Raw genomic sequence first — 22,687 nt, forward strand, 5'->3', positions numbered from 1 at the left:
TTGGAATAATTAGATGTCTTTTCTTGATATAAATTAGAGGTTAAGAATCACTCCAAATTAAGTTCAGTTTATGCTTATGTAGATATCATGGCTGAATTTTAAAAAATGGCACTAAAATATCAATATACTAATATACTGCTATCATAGGTAAAGCAGGTTTTCTGAATTCTTAATTTTCATTTTTTTAAAGTAAGTCTCTTTCTCCTTCCTTTATGGTAATATGCCTTTTCCCTTGTACCTCTGAGGGAAGGGGCTACACACTTACTTTAAAAAAGGAAAGCTGGGAATTCAGAGAACCTGATTGATATATCTTTACAGCAGTATATCAATATTTTAGTAGTTTTTTTAAAAGTAAAAAAAATGAAACCACTCATCTTCAGGGCAGAGGGGGAGCGGTTTGACAATGACGACAGTCCAGTCCTCAAAAAGTGGGCTAGAGGTGTTTAGGAGTGGGCGGGACAAAGAAAACCAACAGAAACATTATGCATGAGGAAAAAGGAGATTCAAAATCGGCTCCCATTTCAAGAGATGGTCACAGTGCGGGTAATTCACTGATTTCAAGAGATGGTCACAGTGCGGGTAAACAAAGCCACTACTCAGGACAACCTTCAGTTTGAGAGCAGGTTTTCATGAGGGTGGTGGTGGTGATATCAGAGCCAGCTGAAGTCTCGACCAAGGCGGCTTTTCTGAAGGAGATTGCTCATCTGCGCGGGTGAGGGAGTCTTCTTCAGAAGCCCAATCAGCAGCTGTTAAAGGTGGTGTTTTTAGCTGTAGAGTATATCCATCCAGAAGGGACTGGGTGAGTGCCGTCTTTTAAAAGACCCTTCTGCTATGCAGATTAGTCTTCTGTTGGGTGATGTAGCTGTTGGGTGATGTACCAAGATGGCTCCAATGACACGAACCCTACCTCCAAAGGGCCCCAATGTCCCCTCCCCAAAAAACCCAGTCAAAGATAGAAAAATGGGAGAAGGCACAGAGCCATGCATCTGACCAAAGGCGAATAACCGAAAGCCGAAAAAGCCGAATATCTATTTGGCTATTCAGAAATCGTCTATCCAGCTTTGTTCAGCTTCCCAGTTTTTAATATTCAGCCAAAATTAAACCTGAAAAAGCCAAAATAGCTATTGGGGGGGGGGGGTTTTGGTTCGGGTTTACCTATATACACAGCCCTACCCTGTGCACAATTGTGTAAACCTCTATCATGTCCCCCCTTTAGTCATCTCTTATCTACACTGAAAAGTCACATACTATTCAGCCTCTCCTTAATCATCTTGGTTGCCCTCTATGTAGAACATAAAACATAAGAAAGGTCATGCTGGATCAGACCAAGGTCCATCAAGTTCAGCACTCTATTCACACAGCGGCCAATCAGGTGCCTCTGGGAAGCCCACAAACAAGACAACTGCAGCAGCATTGTCCTGCCTGTGTTCCAAAGCACCTAATATAATCGGCATGCTCCTCTAATCCTGGAGAGAGTAGGTATGAATCATGACTAGTATCCATTTTTACTAGTAGCCATGAATACCCCTCTCCTTCATGAACGTTTCCACTCCCCTCTTAAAGCCTTCCAAGTTGGCAGCCATTACCACATCCTGGGGCAGGGAGTTCCACAATTTACTTTTTCCAGCTCTGCAATACCTTCTTTGAAATATGGTGGTCAGAACTTCACACAGTATTCCAAACAAGTTTGTACCATAGATTTATACAAAGGCATTATAATACTGGCTGTTTTATTTTCAGTCCCTTTCCAAATAATCCGCAGCATAGAGTTTGTACTTTTCACTGCTGAGGCACACTAGGTCGACATTTTCCTTGAGCTATACACGATGACCCCAAGATCTTGTTCCCTCTTAGTTTCAGCACATTCATACCCCATTAGTGCATCCTTAATGTTGAGATTCTTTGTTCCAGTGTGTATCATTTTATGTGTGTGTGTGTTAAGTGCCGTCAAGTCGCTTCCGACTCATGGCAACCCTATGAATCAGCGTCCTCCAAAGTGTCCTATCTTTGACAGCCTTGCTCAGGTCTTGCAAATTGAGGGCTGTGGCTTCCTTTATTGAGTCAATCCATCTCTTGTTGGGTCTTACTCTTTTCCTGCTGACCTCAACTTTTTCTAGCGTGACTGTCTTTTCTAGTGACTCTTGCCTTCTCATAATGTGACCAAAATACAATAGCCTCAGTTTAGTCATTTTAGCTTCTAGGGTCAGTTCAGTCTTGATTTGATCTATAACTCACCAATTTGTTTTTTTGGCAGTCCATGGTATTCATAACACTCTCCTCCAACACCACATTTCAAAGGAGTCTACTTTCTTCCTGTCAGTTTTCTTCATTGTCCAGCTTTCACACCCATACATAGTAATAGGGAATACGATGGCATTTTACCAACACTGAATTATATTTGCTTTGCTGTTGCCCACTCACCCAGTTTGTGGAGATCCTCCTGGAGCTCTTCACAGTCATCCTTGGTTTACCATCCTGACTAATTTTGGGTCATCTGCGAACTTGGTCACTAAACTGCTCACCCCAGTTCTCACCGACTTATGAAAAAATTAAATAGCACTGGTCCCAGTACCAATCCTTGTGGGACCCCCCTTTTTATTTCCCTCCATTGAGATAACTATTAATCATATCAAAGATTGCTGACAGAGCTAATAACAACAGAGATGCTAAAACCATCTCTGTCCTGAACCTAGGTCCAAAGCCAGACTGTAAAGGTTGAAGGACAGATGTCTCATCAAGTATTTCCAGTGTTGTTTTGCAGCTGTGTATTCAATAATCTGTCCCCAAAAGGGAAGGTTCAAGACAGTCTATAATTGACCAATTGCTCCTTTGAGTTATGGTCCAGTAACTACCTTTTTCATGGGCTTTGAAAAAGCCCCTTCCATCAGGGGGCATTCACAGTCCTCTGAATTATGGACTGAGTGCCCCCTGAAGAATTTTACAAGTAAAGAATGACATGGATCCAGTTCACAAATACTAGCCTTCACATTCCCCAGAACTTTCTCAACATCAGCCAAGGAAATCTTACTGAACGGAACCAAGCAACAGTGACTAACAGTGACAGGATGTGTACAAAAGGAAGATGGCGCAGAAGAGAGCAACAAGAATGAGGAGACCAAGCCTTATGAGGAAAGGCTGAGGGCCTTGGGAATGTTCAGTCTGGAGGAGGTTGAGGGGGGACATGATTACTCTCTTTAGGTATTTGAAACGCTGTCACTTAGAGGAGGGCAGGGAGCTGTTCCTGTTGGCAGCAGAGGATAGGATTCACAATAATGAGTTTAAATTACAGGTAAGGTACCAGCTGGATATTAGGAAAAACGTTTTTACAGTAAGAGTAGTTCAGCAGTAGAATTGGCTGTCTAGGGAGGTGGTGAGTGCCCCCTCATTGGCAGTCTTCAAGCAGCAGCCAGATGAACACTTGTCAGGGATGCTGTAGGCTCCAACTCTGTAATTCTACCACAGAGAGAGCTGCGTGGGCTGCAGGTTACCTGTCCCTGATTTAAAGGCTTTACTGACTAATGAGGCAACTGTTTCAAAGTCCCTTGCAAATGTTGGGTTTTCTTGCATGGACTTTGGGATTCATGGTAAAGCCTTGAATAAGCTATGCTGATTGTTCCAAATACATGCCAGGAAAATATTTTATACGACATCCTTCTTCATTTTACAGAAATGCCTCATATTTTATAGGGAAGCTGTTAAGATGTGTTAGTAAAAGTATCTTTACAATTCCACCTGTAAAAGCCAGGTGTGTTGGTGATTATCAGACCAAATATATAGGATTAAGATATTGTAAACAATAAATTATAGCAAGTCATAAACAATATGTGAAATAGAATATTTCTACAAGTTATAATGCTAGAGATGAAAGAGCTGAGTATGCAATTTCAATTGAGATAGAGGGAATTTTGGGATTAAAAATCCTGGACCCCGGCCTGATGATTCACAAGATAGTGGGTTGTAAACCTTTCACGAGGAAGAAGACTAAATCTTGCCAGCCCTGCATCCCAGACCTTGTGATTTTATGGGAAGGCTACATTCTTAAGGGTGTTTTTTTAGTCACTGGAATGCATTAGAAAGGTGGTATGCAGGTGAGTTGATATTATTTCTAAGATAAATGTAACCCATCATATGCTTCTGCAGTTTATTATCTAGTTCTTTCTACCCTAAAACAATATGCAGAACATATGTATGGGTGAAAAGAATTGTCAATGGCTATCGACCAAGTCATGAGATATACCCTTGGGCTGAATACATCCTAATAGACCTGTGCTTTTTCAACCACAACACAAATTCTACCATTTCCTCTTTTCCCAGCCTTGTACTCCTTCCAAAATATTGCCCAAGAAACTGTGGAAAGTACTAGTGTAGAGGACAGGCATTATAAAGCTGAATACAAAAACAACTATTTTCCTAACAAGAAACATAAGGTGGATTCCATTCATGTGAGGATCGTTCGGCTCATCTTCTGTCCCTGCATGATGAGGGAACAAGATTAATCTGGGAGGGCTCATTGGAAGAACATCTGCTTTGCATGCAGAATGCCCTGGTTTAATCCCTGGTATCTCCAGTTTTTTGTTTTGTTTTTTAAAGATCACGCAGTAGGTAATGTGAAAAATGTCTGCTTGAGATCCTGGAGAATCGCTGCCAGTCAAAGTTGACAGTACTGACCAATGGTCTGAGTCAATATGAGGCTGCTTCATGTGTTCAGTCTCTTACTGTCCCAGCAAACACATCCAAACCTTGGCATTCACACGTGGGCATAATATTTGAACACGGCCTACATACACACCCTTCACTATACATCGGCCTGAATTGTAAGATTCGTATATCAATTCTAGAATAGATTGTTTGATAGGGGGCTACAGAACTTGTTGAATTTTATGTGAGTATAGTGTAACAAAAACATACATCTAAACGTGGATTGCTGAGAAGGTGTGGTCTTGCTGCACCACCATACCTAGTGGGCAGTTTTTTTCCATAACAAATGTGGAAGTCACAAGATGCAAATACAAAATCATTTACCACATAAAAATCACATTAAATCACTTTGTGCTGATTTTTCTTCTTGTTGGTAATGTAGCTGTTTTTGTTGTCTGCTGTATAAGCACTTTGTATTTTTGCTGTATCTGCAGGTATCCTTTTTCCTCTTCCCAATTCAATTTACTCTTTGAATACATGTGTTTCCCCCATTCCCTTTCATTGTACTCCAGTTCATGCCAAGAAGATGACCCCCCTCCCCAAAAAAACTTGTCTAGTTTGGAAAGATTCATCTATCCCCTTGTTTCCATCTTCCACCAGCATTTTATGTCACTGTATGTATTTTAGTTCTGGTTTTAATAGTTTTAGTGATGTGTTGTTGTTGTCATTTGTTTGTTCGTTTGGTTTTAAACTGATTTTATTATGTATGCTTTAATTTGTTAGCACCTTGGTGGCCCTTGTGAGAGCAGAAAGGTGGAATATAAATTTTGTAAAATGAAGTAAATAGTTTGGATGTGTTGGTTAGAGAAAAAAGAGGATGTGTGAGAATGGAGGTGGTCTTTGTACTTTGGATGGACATACTTCGTGGTTTTGTCAGGTCATGAGGCCTAAAGCCATCTTGGAAAGGCCCTTAAGAAAACGTTTGTTCATAATGAGCATGCCCCTGGCTTGTTGGGCTTGGTGCTCTCTCTTTCTTCCCTTTGTACACGGAATGTAATTGAAGACCTTCTGGGTGGAAAGTCTCCAGGTAGTTATCACATTCAAATATGGGTGTTCGGTCAAATATGAGTTTGTATCTTCTCCGCAACCTAGGATTCTAAACTGTCGCTAAACTGGCTTGGATCCTGGTTACTGGGAAATTAATCCACTTTGTTGAAGCCCCCACATTTGTCTGTTCACACAATAAGTAGGGTTGCCAGGTCCATCTTCACCACCAGTTTGGGGAAGGGAGGGATTTTAATGCCATAGAGTACAATTGCCAAAGCAGCCATTTTCTCCAGGTGAACTGATCTCTGTCGGCTAGAGATCAGTTGTAATAGCAGGAGATCTCCAGCTAGTACCTGGAGGTTGGAGAGAAAAAGGACACCACTGTACTGGTATCACAAGGATCAGAAAATTAGTACAGAAGCAAAAATATTTAACAACGTGCAAAAATGTTTATAAGCTACTAAGTCACATACAAACATATCAAAGTGAACATGTAACAAAGATGATCTACAATATGACAAACAAAATGACAATTGTACAATAAAGTAAAGCAAGTTCAAAAAATGTATCTTGATAGAGTACAGTAGGTTCCTTGAAGAGAGATATAATGTAGTCTTATAATAGCCAGAATTAAGATGAGGATACAGCCGTTTCAAATTCTTAATTAATAATTCTTCATCAGTCCTTCAATCACTGGTTTTCATATATTTCTACATATTCATCAGCAAGTTGTAGATTATATCACACGTCCCAAACAGGGTAAAAATGCATAGTGTAGCAGTTACTATTATAAGACTACATGATATCTCTCTTCAAGGAACCTACTGTACTCTATCAAGAGACATTTTTGGAACTTGCTTGACTTTATTGTACAATTGTCACTTTGTCATATTGTAGGTCATGTTTGTTACATGTTCACTTTGATGTGTTTGTATGTGACTTAGTAGCTTACAAACATTTTTGCACGTTGTTAAATATTTTCGCTTCTGTACTAAGTACCTGGAGGTTGGCAACCCTAACAATAAGCTGTTGGTGTTTTTGTTTATGAGAGAAGCTTCACAGAAAAAGTGAGTTTTGCAGAAGGCTTTGATGGAATTGCAAAAGGTGTCATTGTGCAGCTGTTCTGGTAGGCAGATCTTTTACTGTTGTTTGTCCAGTGAACACATACAAATTAATAATGTGCATGCCAGTTTAAGAAACATTGCAGAGGTACTTTTCTCTGCCCCTCATGAAACTTACTCCATGTAAAATGCTGCTGCATTGTTGTGATTTTTTTAAAAAATGAATGGAAATTGTTTTCAGAATTTTCAAATGCATTTATTATTTCAGGGACAATGTAACCAAATTATCCTGTGTTTAAGAAGCTTAATAAATGTTGTGTCTTGTACAGATTGTTAAAATTTACTGCCGCTTAATGATCCATGAAACTGTGTGTTGCAGGCCTCCCCCATTTCAGGATCCAAGAGATTCTACCAATCCTTGCGTAAATGGAAGCCACACTACTCCGCATATAAAACAGGAGTGTCCGAGTGATTTTAAGGGCCTTTCTGAGGCTTCCACGCACAGTGGGATTACCGACGGAATGGAACTGAGAGGCTTGGGCAGCTTTCATCCTGAAATAGAGCTAATGAACAATGGCTTTACAAATTCACTTTCATCATACTTGTTTAATAATGAACACAGCTCCTCCCTGGGATCATTGTCACTCAGCAGCCCTCAGAACTCCAGCCGGCACCAGGCAAGCAACCTGAAGAAACGTTGCCTCTCCATGCTGCCGTCTTCTGCCGATGGGATTGACATTACAACTATCATCCGTACCTCACAGACGTCACTGGTCACCTGCGTGAATGGACTGCGGACTAATTCAGCTGGCATTTCCTCTTCTCCTGGGGAGATCACTCTCCACAGTGCTCAGAAATCGTCTCGGCCCCAGTCTTGCTCCCAGCCTGGGACCCACTGCCATCGTCCCTCCCCGTCAGTATGCCTTTTACCTGTTTCCAGTGAATGTGTCCGACGGGACTGTGATCACTCCCAAATGCAGCAAGTGGAAGAAAATGCAAGCCTTTGCCTTATAATGAACGGCACTAGTGTTCCTCATCAAGAGGCTTCCCATAGCAGCCAGAAGTTGTGTTTTTTAAAACAAGAGCCACTTGACGAATATCCATCTGCAACGGATCTTTTTCAGCATCATCAAGAGCTGCCACCACCTTATCATTTACACCAACAGCGAAGCCAGGCACAAGGGACACTGTCTCATTTACACGCCTCCATGTCTCCAAAGTCTCTTCAAATGAGTGAGGGTGATGAGCAGGAATCCAGCAATGGCAAGCAGGCCTGTCGGTGGATTGACTGTAGTGCTGCTTACGATCAACAAGATGAGCTGGTTCGGCACATAGAAAAGACACACATTGATCAGCGGAAAGGAGAGGACTTCACTTGCTTCTGGGCAGGCTGTGTCCGTCGGTATAAGCCTTTCAATGCTCGTTACAAACTGCTGATTCATATGAGGGTTCATTCCGGCGAAAAACCAAACAAGTGTATGGTAAGTCTGGAATATATTTGACTAGAAGTATAATGAGGTCTTGCATTAATTCTTCCTTTTAAAATATTCTTCCAATATAATTGTAGTCCTTTCCCGTAACCTGTTCTAGGATATTTCCAAGCAGAATTCCACTAGAAGTACATACGGAATGCTTTGCGCTCTTTCTGCTTTCTCAGTAGCCTTCCGACATAATTATAGTACTTTCCTGCAACTGTTTCTGTGATGCTTCCAATAAAAAAATTGGGCTGGAAATAACTATATCGGAGGAAATGTCTGTTACATAAGTATTGTAATGATAATAGATAATATTTTGATGCCCTTTGTGAAAGCTTATCTTTTAATATAGATATTTATTTTTGAAATGGCTATTGAAATTTTAATATGATCAAAACAACCTGCAGCAATTTAATGTAAAGAAAGAATCACGGAGTCTCGGGTGGTATTTTAAATCAAGAAACAAGAAGCATGTTCAAATAAATTCCTTTCCTTCTGCCTTATGAGCAAGATTCCAAATGAGTACAATCATTTTAATTATAACACAAAAGGCAGAGAATCCCAATAAATATAATTAACACTTAAAACTAAGAATTCAGTATGACTTGTAACGTAAGTTGTTTCTTTTAACTTAATCAGAATTTTGTGAAGAATATCAATAAAACTGTTCTGCTCTGATCAAGCAGTATAGAAGAAGTTCCAAAGAGAACATCTTGGGAACAGCACTGTCTATGCTTGCATTATCACGATAATGTGGGCAATTAAAATAAAAGCTAATGACTTGCAGTTGGCTTTCCACATGTTGAAAGCAATAATAATATGAGACCCTGAATAGAATAGATGATAACAGGGCAAGATTGGTTAGAGCTTCCAAACCCATCTGTGAAATATGAAACTTTTGTTTGCAACCCCAAATGTATTGCTTACAAAGGAATAGCCACACCAACAGATTGGGTTGCCTCATCAAAACGTCAGCAACCAGGAGTGCTTGGGAGATTTGGTATTTCTTCACTTGAACATAGTACAGTGCTGGTGCTCTGAAATAAAGAACACTGGCTGTGATGTTCAGAAATGAGAAGCATTCTCTTCAAACTAAGACGTCCCTTCAGATCGAAGAGACATCTGGTAACCTTACAGAAAATGAAGAAGCATTAGTGGAACTATTTTCTTCCAAATGCAGCTCTTACTGAGAACAAAGACTTAGCACAAGAATAAACTTTTGTCCCTATAAATTTTTGACTGGATTTGATCTTTATGTGTATATTGGTTAATAAAAGAATATATTTAAAAAAAAAATGTCAGGAAAAATGTAGTTTCAAATAAATATCATTGTATTCGTATTCCTGTGGCAGTGGAGTCATACTTTCTCTGTTTCTGAAGAATCAGGTGTACAGAAAGGATTGTTGGAAGGAAATAAAATAACATAGTGAAGCAGTGGATGTTCTGCATCTAGTTTCTCACATATATAGGACAGCCTTTATTTTGTTGTTTCACTGTATATCCTTGTTTTATTTTCTTTAATTCAGATGCTCCCTGTCAGATGATCAATTGTGTATTCTGAAATATAATGGCAATAGGAATTCTTTTCTGAGTATGGATACTACAACTTCCCATTCCAAACTATTTTATGTGTTAGCTACACGGCAAGACTTTCGATTTATTTCAGGCTTAAAATAATATTGTTAATAGATTTCTCTTGACCAGAACTAGCAAATTAAGGTAACAATAAAAAATAGGTTCCTAACTTCCATACAGAACACAGATTTCCTTCACACTCCAGAGCACAATCTTCACCCACTCAACTTTGTTCCCCACACATTCACTGAACAAAAACCCTCTCTCTACAAACCAGTCAGCTCCACCCATCCAAGGTACAGTTACCATCCAATCACAACACACTTCATTCAGCCATCCAACCCCCTTCTTTCTTACTCTAGCGGCCTACATTTTAACCCACAGCAACATATATATTAAACCCCACATTAAATCAGAGAAATAAAATACACACAAAATATTTATGTAGCAAAACACCACACCCATGTATGACATCAGAGAGGTGTGACATCATGCCTGGTTTTCCTGGAAGTGATGTCGTGCTGCTGCTGCTTGCCACCACCCCATGTCCCTGCCCCACACAGTCCTGCTATTTGTCAGACCAGACCTGGCAACCCTACTGAACATCTCCTCAGTCAATACATTAGGTGGCCCTTAGTTAGATCGATTAACTTCTTTGTGTCTCATTTTTTATTTTTGAAACATGAAGATAATGCTTACTAATGTGTAGGCTTCACAATTTCCCTTTCTTCCCCTTAACACAGTCAAAACAGGAACAGAATGCAGCTAATTGAAGGGAGATATTGGAGTCTTTCAATCGTGATTCCAGCCAGATAGGAGTCATCTTCCCATTGCAAAAATGTTTAAATCACCCCATGTGAGCCCTGGCAGATTACAGGGGTTCTAAATGTAGAATTCCCATCCCATTAGGAGAGGAAGTGCCAACTCTATGGTTATGGTCCAAGCACTCAGTCCCCTTGCAAGTACCGGTAGTTATGCCATTTAAACATTATCTCAGCCACTTCCATTAAAGCAGCTTCCACACAGCTAGGTTCCCAATGAAGAAACTAATTGAGATGTTTGCTTTTACATAGAGGGAAACTAAAATATTCATGCTTCACAAATTGGCCACCTATCACTTGTGATAGTTTATAGAGATATACACATTTGAATTAATAAAACTTACATCTGCTAATCAAAAGGTGTCTTTTCTTTTTCTTATTCTCATTCTGCTTCTCCGGTTTAGAAGCTGAATTCTGTGAATGTTATAAGCGCAGGCACTCTTAAATTTGTCATTGCCATCACTTTATCTAAGTGCTACAAGGGATAGGCAGATTATCCAATATTTCACACACTGTGCCTCATGCTAGGTAACAGATAAGCTCTCACACACGTTTGCACACATACCCTTTTCCAAATGTAAAAAGACACGTAAACTTTATCATACATTATTTAGGACTCATGATTCATTATTACTCAAAATGATGGCAGAACAAAAAGATAACATGGAAAATCCTTTCTTTTTTGCATTTTATAATGAAAACATTTAATCTGGCTAAGTTTTACTGTCAGACAATCAAAATTCCAGTTGTCTGGGACATCAAATCTATAAAAGCATGAAATTAATCTTCAAAAGTTCAAGTCTTAGGGGCATTGCATCATTATTTTAGTTGGATATATTTTGATCAAAATGCAGATGAGCACCAAATTTAATAAAACTAAAATAACACAAGTTAAGTATGAAACATAACAGGATATTGCAGAGAGATTAGGTAGTTTCCTTCAGACTACTTGCACAGCCGAAGGAATAAAAAGGCAAAAAGCAAAGCAAAACTAAAAAAAAAAAACCCATACAAATGAAAAAGGACACAGTATAGAAATTTAATCAATTATTAAATTAATGGAAAACACAAACAGCTTTTGGCACTCAAACACAAGCTGGGTCCCCCCAAATATCAGTAATTCCTCTGGAGCAGATAGATTTTTTTGCTTTTGCACTGTCTGCTGTAAAGAAGGGAGCACACAGGCTAAATTTAAACCAGCTGTAATGATGAGTGTTACAGTTGGACTGGAGGGAAGCTTACCTCATGAAAGTATTGTGGAAACTGCTGTTGGAAAGATAATAAAAGGATTAACTGCCATTTTAGTGGACCATTCTTTTCAATCAAAATGTCTCATGTATTTCCTGTTCTCAAGTAGCCTGAATTCCAAAATTCCTTTGTCTATTACAGAACATAGTAGCAAAGCCTGTCATAAGAAATTAATAATTTTACATGGACGGGAGCTTTTATGCATATAGACATGAAGCTACTTGTTGCCAGCCTCCCATGAACACATTCAATACACATTTAGCCAACAAACTTTCCTGAACAGATGGGAAAGATACCAAGATTCGAAGAAAGTACCAATGTGCTTTGGAAGGGCACTGGAAGTAACACAATAAAAAGAAATAACTTTCAGGGGGAAAGAAAATATCCGTGATCACTCATTCTTATGCTATAGGCTTTAAAAACAACCACCACTACCTAACAATTTCCTCTATGAACATGTGGGTATTAACCTCCTTTGATGAGAACAAGCATTTCAATGACAATAGTCCTGGGAATTAGGATCTTCAATTGTATCTGAAATGTATGAGATTATTTTTGAGAGATTACTGCATTTGTCACTGCATATGATAACATTTTAGGTACTGCTAGGATTGAGGGAGGTTTAACCTGAAGAAGGTGCTAGTTTTTTGAGGGGGGGGGGGTATGGCAGACACTTTCCAAGCATGTCACTCTCTGGTACTGAGTGGTTTCCTTCATCAGAGTGGTTTCCTTTCCACAGAAATACTGGTTACAATCCTTTGGCAAAGGAGATTCTGCTAGTACAACTGGTTGCATGATTCAGCTCGGGGTTTTTTTTTTGGGGGGGGAGTAACTTTTCCTGATTCCAAGTGAAATCTGCTTTGCTGCAGGGAAACCTGGGTGGGGGGGGGAAATAGTATATTTATTTTGCACTGAGAAGTACTACAGACATGAGAAATAATAGTGATCATATTGAATGTGTACCCATTGTCTTTCAGCCATTGTGGTTTGGTTTCTGCAAACAATAGCTGTGCAAGTTTGTGTCCCTGTGTTAGACCTACTCAGTAGAGTGGTGCACTCTCTGTTCTTGTATTATTCTTGCTGTATGTGGAGATAGCATGTCCACAAAGAGGTTCCTGTGCTCAGATATCCTGAAACTTACTTTGCTGAATAACTTATCTTGGCCTTTCTTTTGAAATGGCACCCAAGGCATTTAAGAATGGGAAATGGGAAAAGCATGTTCTCATAATCCAGCTCAGTAAAGTTTGCACAACTTGCTCTTTGTTTCATCATCCCAACAATCAATCTTTCATTTGTGTCAGCTGAGAGTGCCTACTAAGTCTGCAAGTGATTAGTTCTATGAATTGTGTTGGTACCTTTGCGGTACATGGGTAAACGATAAAATAGGAGTTGATCAAGACTTTTTTATGGCCTGGCAGGAAGACTTTTACAAAACAGTCCTGATGCCTGGAGTTTCTTCCAAGTGTTTCCAATCCCTTGTTCTGTTAGGTTTGCAGGTCAAGTAATCAAAAAATTATTCTGGAATATAAAAATCAAAGTTAACTTATCAGGAATTGTCGGAATATTCTCCTGAGGATGAGTTCATACAATAAAAGAGCCACGTTCGTTTTATTTTTCAGGTACATTTCCCATATAATTTTGTGATTGTTGAGTTCAATCTACTAATTACACTTTGATACAGTGCCCTTTCCTTGACGATTCTGTTATGTAGTTGTACTTTCCATACTTACATCTGTTTGCTCATTTATAGAAATATAAAGCAAAATGTGGAATTAGTGGTTTTTATTTCCTGATCATGGACGAATTAAAGATGCGCCATTTTCCTGTTTGTTCTAGGAGCTAAATGTGCAGATATTTTTTAAAAACATTGCTCCACCTGGTGGCAATTTATAATAATTACAGACATTACTGCAGAAAATATTTAAAGCATCTGATAAAAGGAACAAATGTTCATATGAGAGCCTGCTTCCTGCCTTTAGGACAGGAGTGTCTCTTCCTCCTGGGTGGAAGGGAGTCAGACAAACTAGGCTGTCTCAGGAGTGGGCTTCCTGCATAATCCTAAAAGGGGAACTTAAGGGACTCAGGGGGCAAGGGGGATGCTTCCAGGGCTGGCATGGTGACCAGGCTCCTAAGAGGCTGGTGATGGGTATGAATAGTGGCTTCTGCTGTCTCTTACCTTGTAGCCAATTATCTTTCCCTGGCTATCCCCAAGAGGAGTGTTGGGGGATTCACGTCCAGCAGTCAGGCTGTTAGTGGCACCTTTTGTTTCCCACCCATGCCACACCAGACCCATGGAATCTGTTTTCAATAAAGTTGTGGCCTGATTTTCCCCACTCTGGGTGTGTCTGGCTTTTCTCCTTCCCCACCTGGATGGTCTCTGCTCTAGGTGAAAGCATGTTTTTACTGGTATTTTTTAACATTTTTAAACAGATGTATTCCTAAATGCAGGGCAGATAAAGTGCATAGTGGGTTGGCTCAGACATAAAACTATGGTTTAATGAGACCAATGATAGTTAATGGGTTGAAATGACTTAATGCACTAGGGTCTGGGGGCTCCCCCAGGGGCTTTGTTGGTAGGGTTGCCAACCGCGAAGTAGTAGCTGGAGATCTTCCGCTATTACAACTGATCTCCAGTCGATAGAGATCAGTCCTCTTGGAGAAAAATGGCCGCTTCGGCAATTGGATTCTATGGCATTGAAGTCCCTCCCTTCCCCAAACCCCGCCCTCATCAGACTCCACCCCAAAAATATCCCACTGGTGGTGAAGAGGGACCTGGCAACCCTATTTGTTGGGGTTTTGGACTCAGTAAGTGAATACTTGGGGTATGTGGCTGGCAGATGTTTGTTGAGAGTCAAAAACCTTCCAGGGCATATGAGTGATAAAGTGCGAAGGAATAAAGTATCTGCTGCAAGTATCATGTATAGAACTCTTGGACTGATGTACTTGGTTGTGTTTGTGGGTGGCTTGTCCAGTAAGCAGCAGGAAGAAGCTCTTTATTATTTGGGAGGAAAAGGGTAATGTGAAAACCAAGCAGCTGCCTGTGCTAGCTCTGAGGAGGCTGTGTGTGACTTGCAGCCAGTTGCCATCCTGAGAGTCACCACGGCTTCCTTGCCCTTGTGCCATTAGTGGTCAGTGGTAAGCCAGTTGTGGCGAGGCCTTGCCATCAGCTGGGCACCACGAGGCGACAGCATATTCTCTGGTGGGGAGGCTGGATAAAGAGTGACATCACAGAACCCATGATTTGCTGAGACAGGCCAGAATTTGGTGATCACGTGCGGGCTGAATCCTGATTTTATTAACCATAGCAAAAATAAGCCGTGGTTTCACATTATATCTGAACCAGCCCAGCTTAAAACAAACAAATCAGGTAAATTCACCACTTTTATCTGGGTCTGAGAAGAAACAAATTAACACATAAATACCCATAAAAAATGCACACGAATCTTAAGTAAACTGCTATTTTGCAATCAATAAAAAATCTGAATTGATCATCTTGCCACTTCAACTATTAATGAAAGCCTAATATAGCCCTAATGACTTCACATTGGAGAATGGGAACTGCAGTTTTAAATCAGTTACATTTATTTCAGATTAATGGAGAAAGGTCATATGAAAATTAAATGGAAGGAAGACAGATCATAATTCCAAATTTCTGCCAAACGTTTTTATGAATTAATGTTTTAAATTTATTATTTACCAAAATATCCCTTGTCATCTTATTTGATCCCAACAAAACTGAGATCAGTTGTAATTCCAGGAGATATCCTGGCCCCCCTTGAAGGCTGGCAATTCTACTTGCTTCTTTCTTTTGTGGCCCTTCTGCTCCTCAAAGAAGGAGGAGGTAAATGGTGGTAGTGAGCACTGGAAAGATTCAAAACATATAAAAGGAAGTATTTCTTCACACAACACATGGTTAAATTGTGGAATTCCCTGCCCCAGGATGTGGTGATGGCTTTAAGAGGGGAGTGGCTATTCATGGCTATTAGTAAAAATGGATGCTAGTCATGATGCATACCTATTCTCTCCAGGATCAGAGGAGCATGCCTATTATATTAGGTGCTTTGGAACACAGGCAGGATAATGCTGCTGCAGTCATCTTGTTTGTGGGCTTCCTAGAAGTACCTGGTTGGCCACTGTGTGAACAGACTGCTGGACTTGATGGACCTTGGTCTGATTCAGCATGACCTTTCTTACGGAGGTAGTTGTTAGGAGATGGGGAAGCTTTCCTTGGTTTGGTCTCTGGCCTGCCCGTTGTTGAGCTGTGCTCTACATTCTGTGCTCTGATGTTCTTTTAGATGCCTCCTACACCTTTGCCCTCTTGCCATGGCAACCTTTTGGCCTTTGGAGTTAGGACAATAATGTGACATTTTCCTAGGAAAATGGCAGTAGATAACTGTTTCTTGGCAAGTAGAGCAAAATAATACTTGCTGGTCAAGAGCACATAGATGTTGACTTGGCTGAAATGCTACAAATCACTGTTTCTGTCCCGTAACTCATAAAATCATAAGCTAGACAGTCAGTTGCAATTTGTATAGAATATTGCATGAACTTTGTTTAGATGATAACTGCAAACTGTTCACGATTCCTATAACTTATCTCCATTAGTAACATTGTTGAGTTGTATCGTTTACAACAACGCATAACTGGTGGATTAGTGTTAATCAGTTACTATGTTCTGGGGAGTTTATCCACAAAACAGAAAAACAGCCAGCTGACTTTCATGTTCAGAATGATAGGAATTCCATTTCACCATGGCAAGTCTCCATCTCCCATTTTAGCATCTTTGGCATTCACTAAGAGGTTGGGAAATTAAATAATTGTTTGAAAACTTGGAAGGCTGGCTTTGAAGAGGAGATCAGAAGAGTGAGCTGTGTCCAGTTTGCCCAAAGAAAGCACTAAGGAAAACAAAGGAAAAAAATTGTTTAGGAGGGTTCAGAAAGTGATAAGTAGGAGTTAACAGCATGAAAGAACATAAAGCAAAATTGAAAAGGAGCAAAAATAAACCTTGTAGTGAGAGTTCCTTTAATGGAAACCTCATCATTTTTGTATGAAATGCTGAAATCATTTGTTCCATAGTACTTTCATTGCTATCAATGGAATTCTTTCACATTTGCATAGTGTTAAACACTGCGGTCCATAAACCATTTATTTCTGGCCCAGTCATTCTGGATGTTCTCCAGATTAAATGGTTGGTTGCTTTCAACCTGAGCAGCATGTCTTCTCTCAACCCTGCTTTACTTCACTGAATTATGCTTGTGGGGTGCAGGGTCACCATCTTCCAGATGGGGCCTGGTGATCTGCCATAATGACAGCTGATCTCCAGATTACAGAGATCAGTTCCCCTGGAGAAAACAGCTGCTTTGGAGGGTGGACTCTATGCCATTATACCCTGCTGATGTCTCCTCCCATCCCCAAACCCTGGTGTCCCCAGGCTCCACCCTCAAATCTCCAGGAATGTCCCAACCTAGAGTTGGCAACCCTGTGGGGAACCCAAAACATGGCTACATTATGTCACATATTTTAATTTACTAAATGTTACTGCGGAACAGAGATGTACTATTTTTATTGGCAGCTAGGGTTGTCAGCTCCGGGTTTGGAAATAACTGCAGATTTTGGGGGTGGAACCTGAGGGGGGGTTTGGGAAGGGGAGGGGCTTCAGTGGGGTATAATGCCATAGAGTCTACCTTTCAAAGCAGCCATTTTCTCCAGGTGAACTGATCTCTGTTACCTGGAGATCAGTTGTAATAGCAGGAGATCTCCAGCCACCACCCAGAGGCTGGCAACCCTATTGGTAGCCACAAGATCACTGTGATTTGTAGCCTAACAGTGCATTCCTAAGGAGAGCTACTCCAGTCTAAGCCCACTGAAATGAATAAGCTTAGACTGGAGTAACTCTCCTTAGGAATGCACTGTAAGTAATCTAAAACTGCATTTGACAACTAGAGAATTATTCAGATCTAGATATTTGGAATGATACTGGATGGTATAAGAATGAAAGTTAGGATGATCATCAAGAAGGTAATACACACAGAAGAACTATATTTTGAAAGGAAGTCAGAAGCTTACCTTTAGGAGAAACAACCAGAAGAGATGGGTCAGGAAGGTGAGACCTATAGGAGCAGGGTAGCAAAAGAAAAGTCAGTTCTGGGAAAATGAGTGAATAGTAGGGGTGTTGTTCAAAGGCTTTATTGTGAATATAATGTAATTTAAATTACATGATTTATCTGAAAGGCTTTTATTGTTTTCTCTCTATCTCTACTACACAAAATTACGTTGGGATTCAAGAAAAAAAGTTTGCAGAAGTAGTTGGAGGAGCATCTTTTTCCTGCCTTCCCCTTCCCCTAGTAGTGTACTGTTTGTCCTGAAAGCTTCTCTGAAGGTTGGGAAAGCCTTGTAAATAAAATGCAGTACAATATGGGGTGCTGCAGTGACAAAGAGGAGTTCAGGTAAAACAACTTTTAGAGTGAGGCAATTTTATCTGATATCCCCTCCTCACTTCAGCATCCCAGACTGTTGTACATTTTGTTTGAAAGGCTCTCCTGATCCCCAGAGAGTTTTTAGGACAGACTGAAGGCTACTTGGGTCAGGGGAAGGCAGGAAAGAGCAATTTCACCAACTCCTTCAGCAAGCGTTTCTGTTGGATCCAACCCTTAATACTTTTGTTGAAATAGGATTGCAATTAGTTCCTTTGTCTCCCAGTGTCTTTGGGATATGTGGATACCTTGTCCCAGATTCTTTAGCATGCTGTATCCTTATAAGTGCTGAAGCTACTCCTGGTCCTAGATACCTTCCCTAGTTATTTCTGAAATAAAAATTCTTCCTAAGATTAATATTTTTACTTTGCTAATATCAAACCTTTTTTTTTAAAACTGTGACCTAATAGGGGTCTATTTCATCCCCAAGTCTTCATTAAATTGCTGTTTCCAATATAGGAAAACATAGTAGCAGAACCCATTAAAATAAAGGAGATAGTTGCGGGAGAATATAGTTTCCAGTGTAGTTTCCAGTGATTTATAGGGAAGTGTGACATCACTTCCAGGTTTTCCCCAGAAGCGATGTCATGCCATTGCCTTACAACGGCCTAGTGTCCACCCCCACCCCCCCAGATTCCTGCAAATAGCCAGACCATGCCTGGCCACCCTAACACAGTGTTAAAAAGAAGATGTGGACCATAGACTACAGAGAGAGTCAGACTGTGAACAGGGTCGCCAAGTCTTTTAAAGACAGAAATATGACAAGTAGCTGGGGGCAGAGGGTAGCGCCTACCCAAGGAAGGGAGGGCGGCCCATTCAAGGAATGGATGAGGACCTGTACACTTGGAATCTTGTCACTGCAAGACAATAAAAGAAGAGGCAAGATGGAACTGGTGTGTGCTGTACAGAAACCTCTAGCAGTGGAATGCCAAGAAATGATTCCACCTAACATCAGAGAATCGTGTAAATGTTCCTGTTCCCCATGACTGGTTGACATATGACTTGCATAATTTGCTATAGTTAACGCTTCAGTTTGCCTCAGTGTGTACTTTGCATCATTACCAAAATGGGGGTTATTTAAGTTTATAAGGAACTTCATTCCAGGATTTTAAAGTTCATTTTTCTTAGGACAATTTGTGAAAGCATCCAATTGTAACGTAAACAATACCATATTTTTTTCATGAAAAATTGGCTTGCTTTCCTTTTAAATCCATGGTGTCGTGCCCAGAAATTATTTTGAGAACAGGAATCTGTCATATAACTTAGCCACCTCAGACAAAATAGGCAGTAAAATTGTGTTTTATGGTGTGTGTTTTAAATCCAGATAATGTATTGAAAATGTCGTTTTTGTAATGCTGTCTTTCCTTCCCATATGTTGCACTAAAATATATGAAGAAATGGTAAATATAGAGTGGAATTCTACTTAAATACGCTAACCAGTAAACAACGAAACTGGAAACAGTAATTTCCTCCGTTGTTGCACGCCAATTTTAGAATTGGTTACAAAAGAGGCTTTAATCGTAGTTTCCCCTATTTTTCATGACATTTGGGATTATATAATAGTATTACTCATGGCTTGTAAATTGGGTCTGATGAATTTTGACAAGCATTTTGCAATATAGATAGTCATGTTGGGAGACATAATTTGTGTTCAGCTAATGACTGCATAAATTTCCCTGAAGATCTACGAAACCTTTTTGGGAGCTTTCTGTTAAACTACTATTGCGTCTTTACCTTGAGAAATGTTTAATAATGCGGGAATGCATATAGCATTCAGGGTTCAGTTATTTTAGAACAGATTTACAGATATTCATCCTGAGTAATCATGATTTGGATGAGGAAAATGGCAATGCTGCTGCAGCCTGTCCTTCTTCCCCGAATGACGGTCACATTGGGGTCACAATAAACACATCATCAGGATATTGGTATGGTTAATGCTGAGATTCATTTAAGCTAGACCTAAGAGCCAATTCACATATTATGGAGTTCGCAAGTTGTGCCTGGGTTCGCCACCCTGTCTTTCCGTCACGTGGGACTTGTAGGTTGACCTCTATTTCTTCATACACCGTGCCTGATTCTGATTAGGACTTAACTGTCCTAACCCCCACACCATTTTCCTGGGGAGAATTCCCTTGGGGGCATTTTAGGTTGGGGAAATGGCACCCTGATTGAACCAAAGAATCCTTTTAGTTAATGTTGGAACATCCCTGGACCATGAGAAAGGAACGCAACAATATTCCTACACAAAATATATTTTAGTATAAGAAATAATGTTATCATGATGTGTGTGATAATTGTGCTCATGGATTTTTAACTGTGTGTATCTGCATCATTGTAGATGTGAACACCAATTATACACACAATGAAAAACTGCATAGGCAGTTGTCAAATATTGTGACAGGTTGCACATTAATTCATACGCAGAAACATCTCAGGGCTGCTTCACACACGACTTTCTTACATGAAGATACGCTTCATGATGACAACCTCCATTATGCATGAAAACTATCTGTCAACTTTGCCATGATTATTTATGCTATAAATCTGCAAAGCAAAATAAATGCCCCTTATTTGCATACTTAATAGTATTTACAGTTTTACCTCTCTCTGTTCATCTCTCTTAGATGGCTGTTTTACACATGGCTGTTCCTTTCAAAGGGAATTAGCATATCCTCTGGCTATGTGTGTATGGCCAGGTCACTGTTTCGGTTAGAATAAATGGAAAACCTGTTTCATAGAGAGCTGCCAGCTCTAACTATCATAGGAGACCTCCCACCGGCAGCTCCTGTCCCCCGCTGTTGCTTGGTAGGGCAGGAGGGATAGAAATTGACAGCACGACAGCATTTCTGGGGCGAACCCGGAAGCGATATCACACTATCAACACAATGCTTTAGCATTCACCAAGCTTCGCGTTAATGGTGTGATATTACTTCTGGGTTCGCTCTGGAAATGAAACTGCTCCCCCATACACTGTTCATGTGAAACTGCTCCCCCATGCGTCCCAGGCTCCCGCTGGGTTCTAGTGGTCGAATGGCACCCCTAGTTTCAGAGCTTAATTTTATCTGAAACGAAACGTTTTTTCCAAAGTCACCATCATTAGGCCCTTGTACCGGTAATTAGCTATTATGGGTTGAGGGAGTGTGGTTTAAACCTGCAGGAAATGCCTTCCCTTATCACTGATCAGTTACAACAGGGCACACTGACAAGACATTCACAGTGTAGTATCAACATTGGGGGTGTCCAGAACTTCTTTCTTTTTTTCATTAGTGCTATTATCTTTTATCTAAATGGATTAGGAGATGCCAAATTTTTTGGATTGTGAGAGATAATTTGGGATAAAGCAGAGATACTAGACTTTGGATACAAAATAGTTCAGATATCTGAAATGCACATTGCGCCATCTCTCTCATTTTTGCAACCAAATGTATAACAAATTAAATGAAACAATACATCTTAACAATTATGCTTAAAATCCTATTTAAAAAAAAAAACACCAGATGGCACCCTTAGACACTGATAGTAATGACAGGGTAACCATTCAAGGAGGAAGGAGAAAAAAGGAGGGACAAGGAACAGGAAAGAAGAAGGAAGTACCAAGAACAAGTAAGGGGATGGGGATAAGGCTGGGGGTGGGGGTAGGGTAGGTTTAGAGTAAGGAGGCCATCGCTGTCCTCAGCCTCTCATTAATAGCTATATAATTGGATTGTAATAACAGAGTTTATGTTGCAAGAAGATGGATTTCCCCCACACACACATTGAGCAATCTTGGAAGACTCGATCGTATGCTTAAAATGCAAACATGGAAACTGTAGATTTTAAAGCAGGAAGAAAATAATTTATGTGGGAAGCCAAACAGTGTATCATTCAGTTACGGGAAATCGTTATTTGTCTTTCCATACTTTTCAAGATGAATGTTGAAGGAAGCAAGAGACGAAGCACACAATCTGGAGCCTTATGATACATCTGTTGCTATAGATTTTGGATTGGAAACGTTTTGGATTAAATTCTCCTTCATCATAGTATTTTTTTTTTAAATCCTACCATGTGCTTGCTGCTAGAATCTTCTCCCTGACATTCCTGTACTTATATATGCAGGATTTTTCTTTATGGCAAGGGGAGAATTCAGACTTTTAAATCCTGCCATCTACAGTGTAATCCAAGACATACATCCCATGGAACTGCTGATCATATAGCCTGGTGAGCTAGTGTGGTGTAGTGGTTAGAGTGTCAGGCTAAGATCGGCGAGACCCAAATTTGACTCTCCATTCTGCCATGGAAATATGCTGAGAGATCTTGGGCCAGTCTCACACTTGTTAGCCTAACCTACTTCACGTGGGTGGAGTTAAAAT

The 22,687-nt window shown here is 40.2% G+C and overlaps 1 protein-coding gene across 1 annotated transcript in view; it reads left to right on the plus strand.

Annotated features, from left to right (window-relative positions):
• The window catches only part of GLIS1 (GLIS family zinc finger 1), a 231,663-nt gene that overhangs the window by 79,742 nt on the left and 129,234 nt on the right, over positions 1–22,687 (plus strand). The window contains exon 3 of the mRNA XM_056844412.1: positions 7,126–8,227. Coding sequence (XP_056700390.1) covers positions 7,126–8,227 — 1,102 coding nt within the window. The remainder of the gene's footprint in view (positions 1–7,125; positions 8,228–22,687) is intronic.

This window comes from Euleptes europaea, chromosome 2 (assembly GCF_029931775.1).
Source record: "Euleptes europaea isolate rEulEur1 chromosome 2, rEulEur1.hap1, whole genome shotgun sequence".
Taxonomy (NCBI): Eukaryota; Metazoa; Chordata; class Lepidosauria; order Squamata; family Sphaerodactylidae; genus Euleptes; species Euleptes europaea.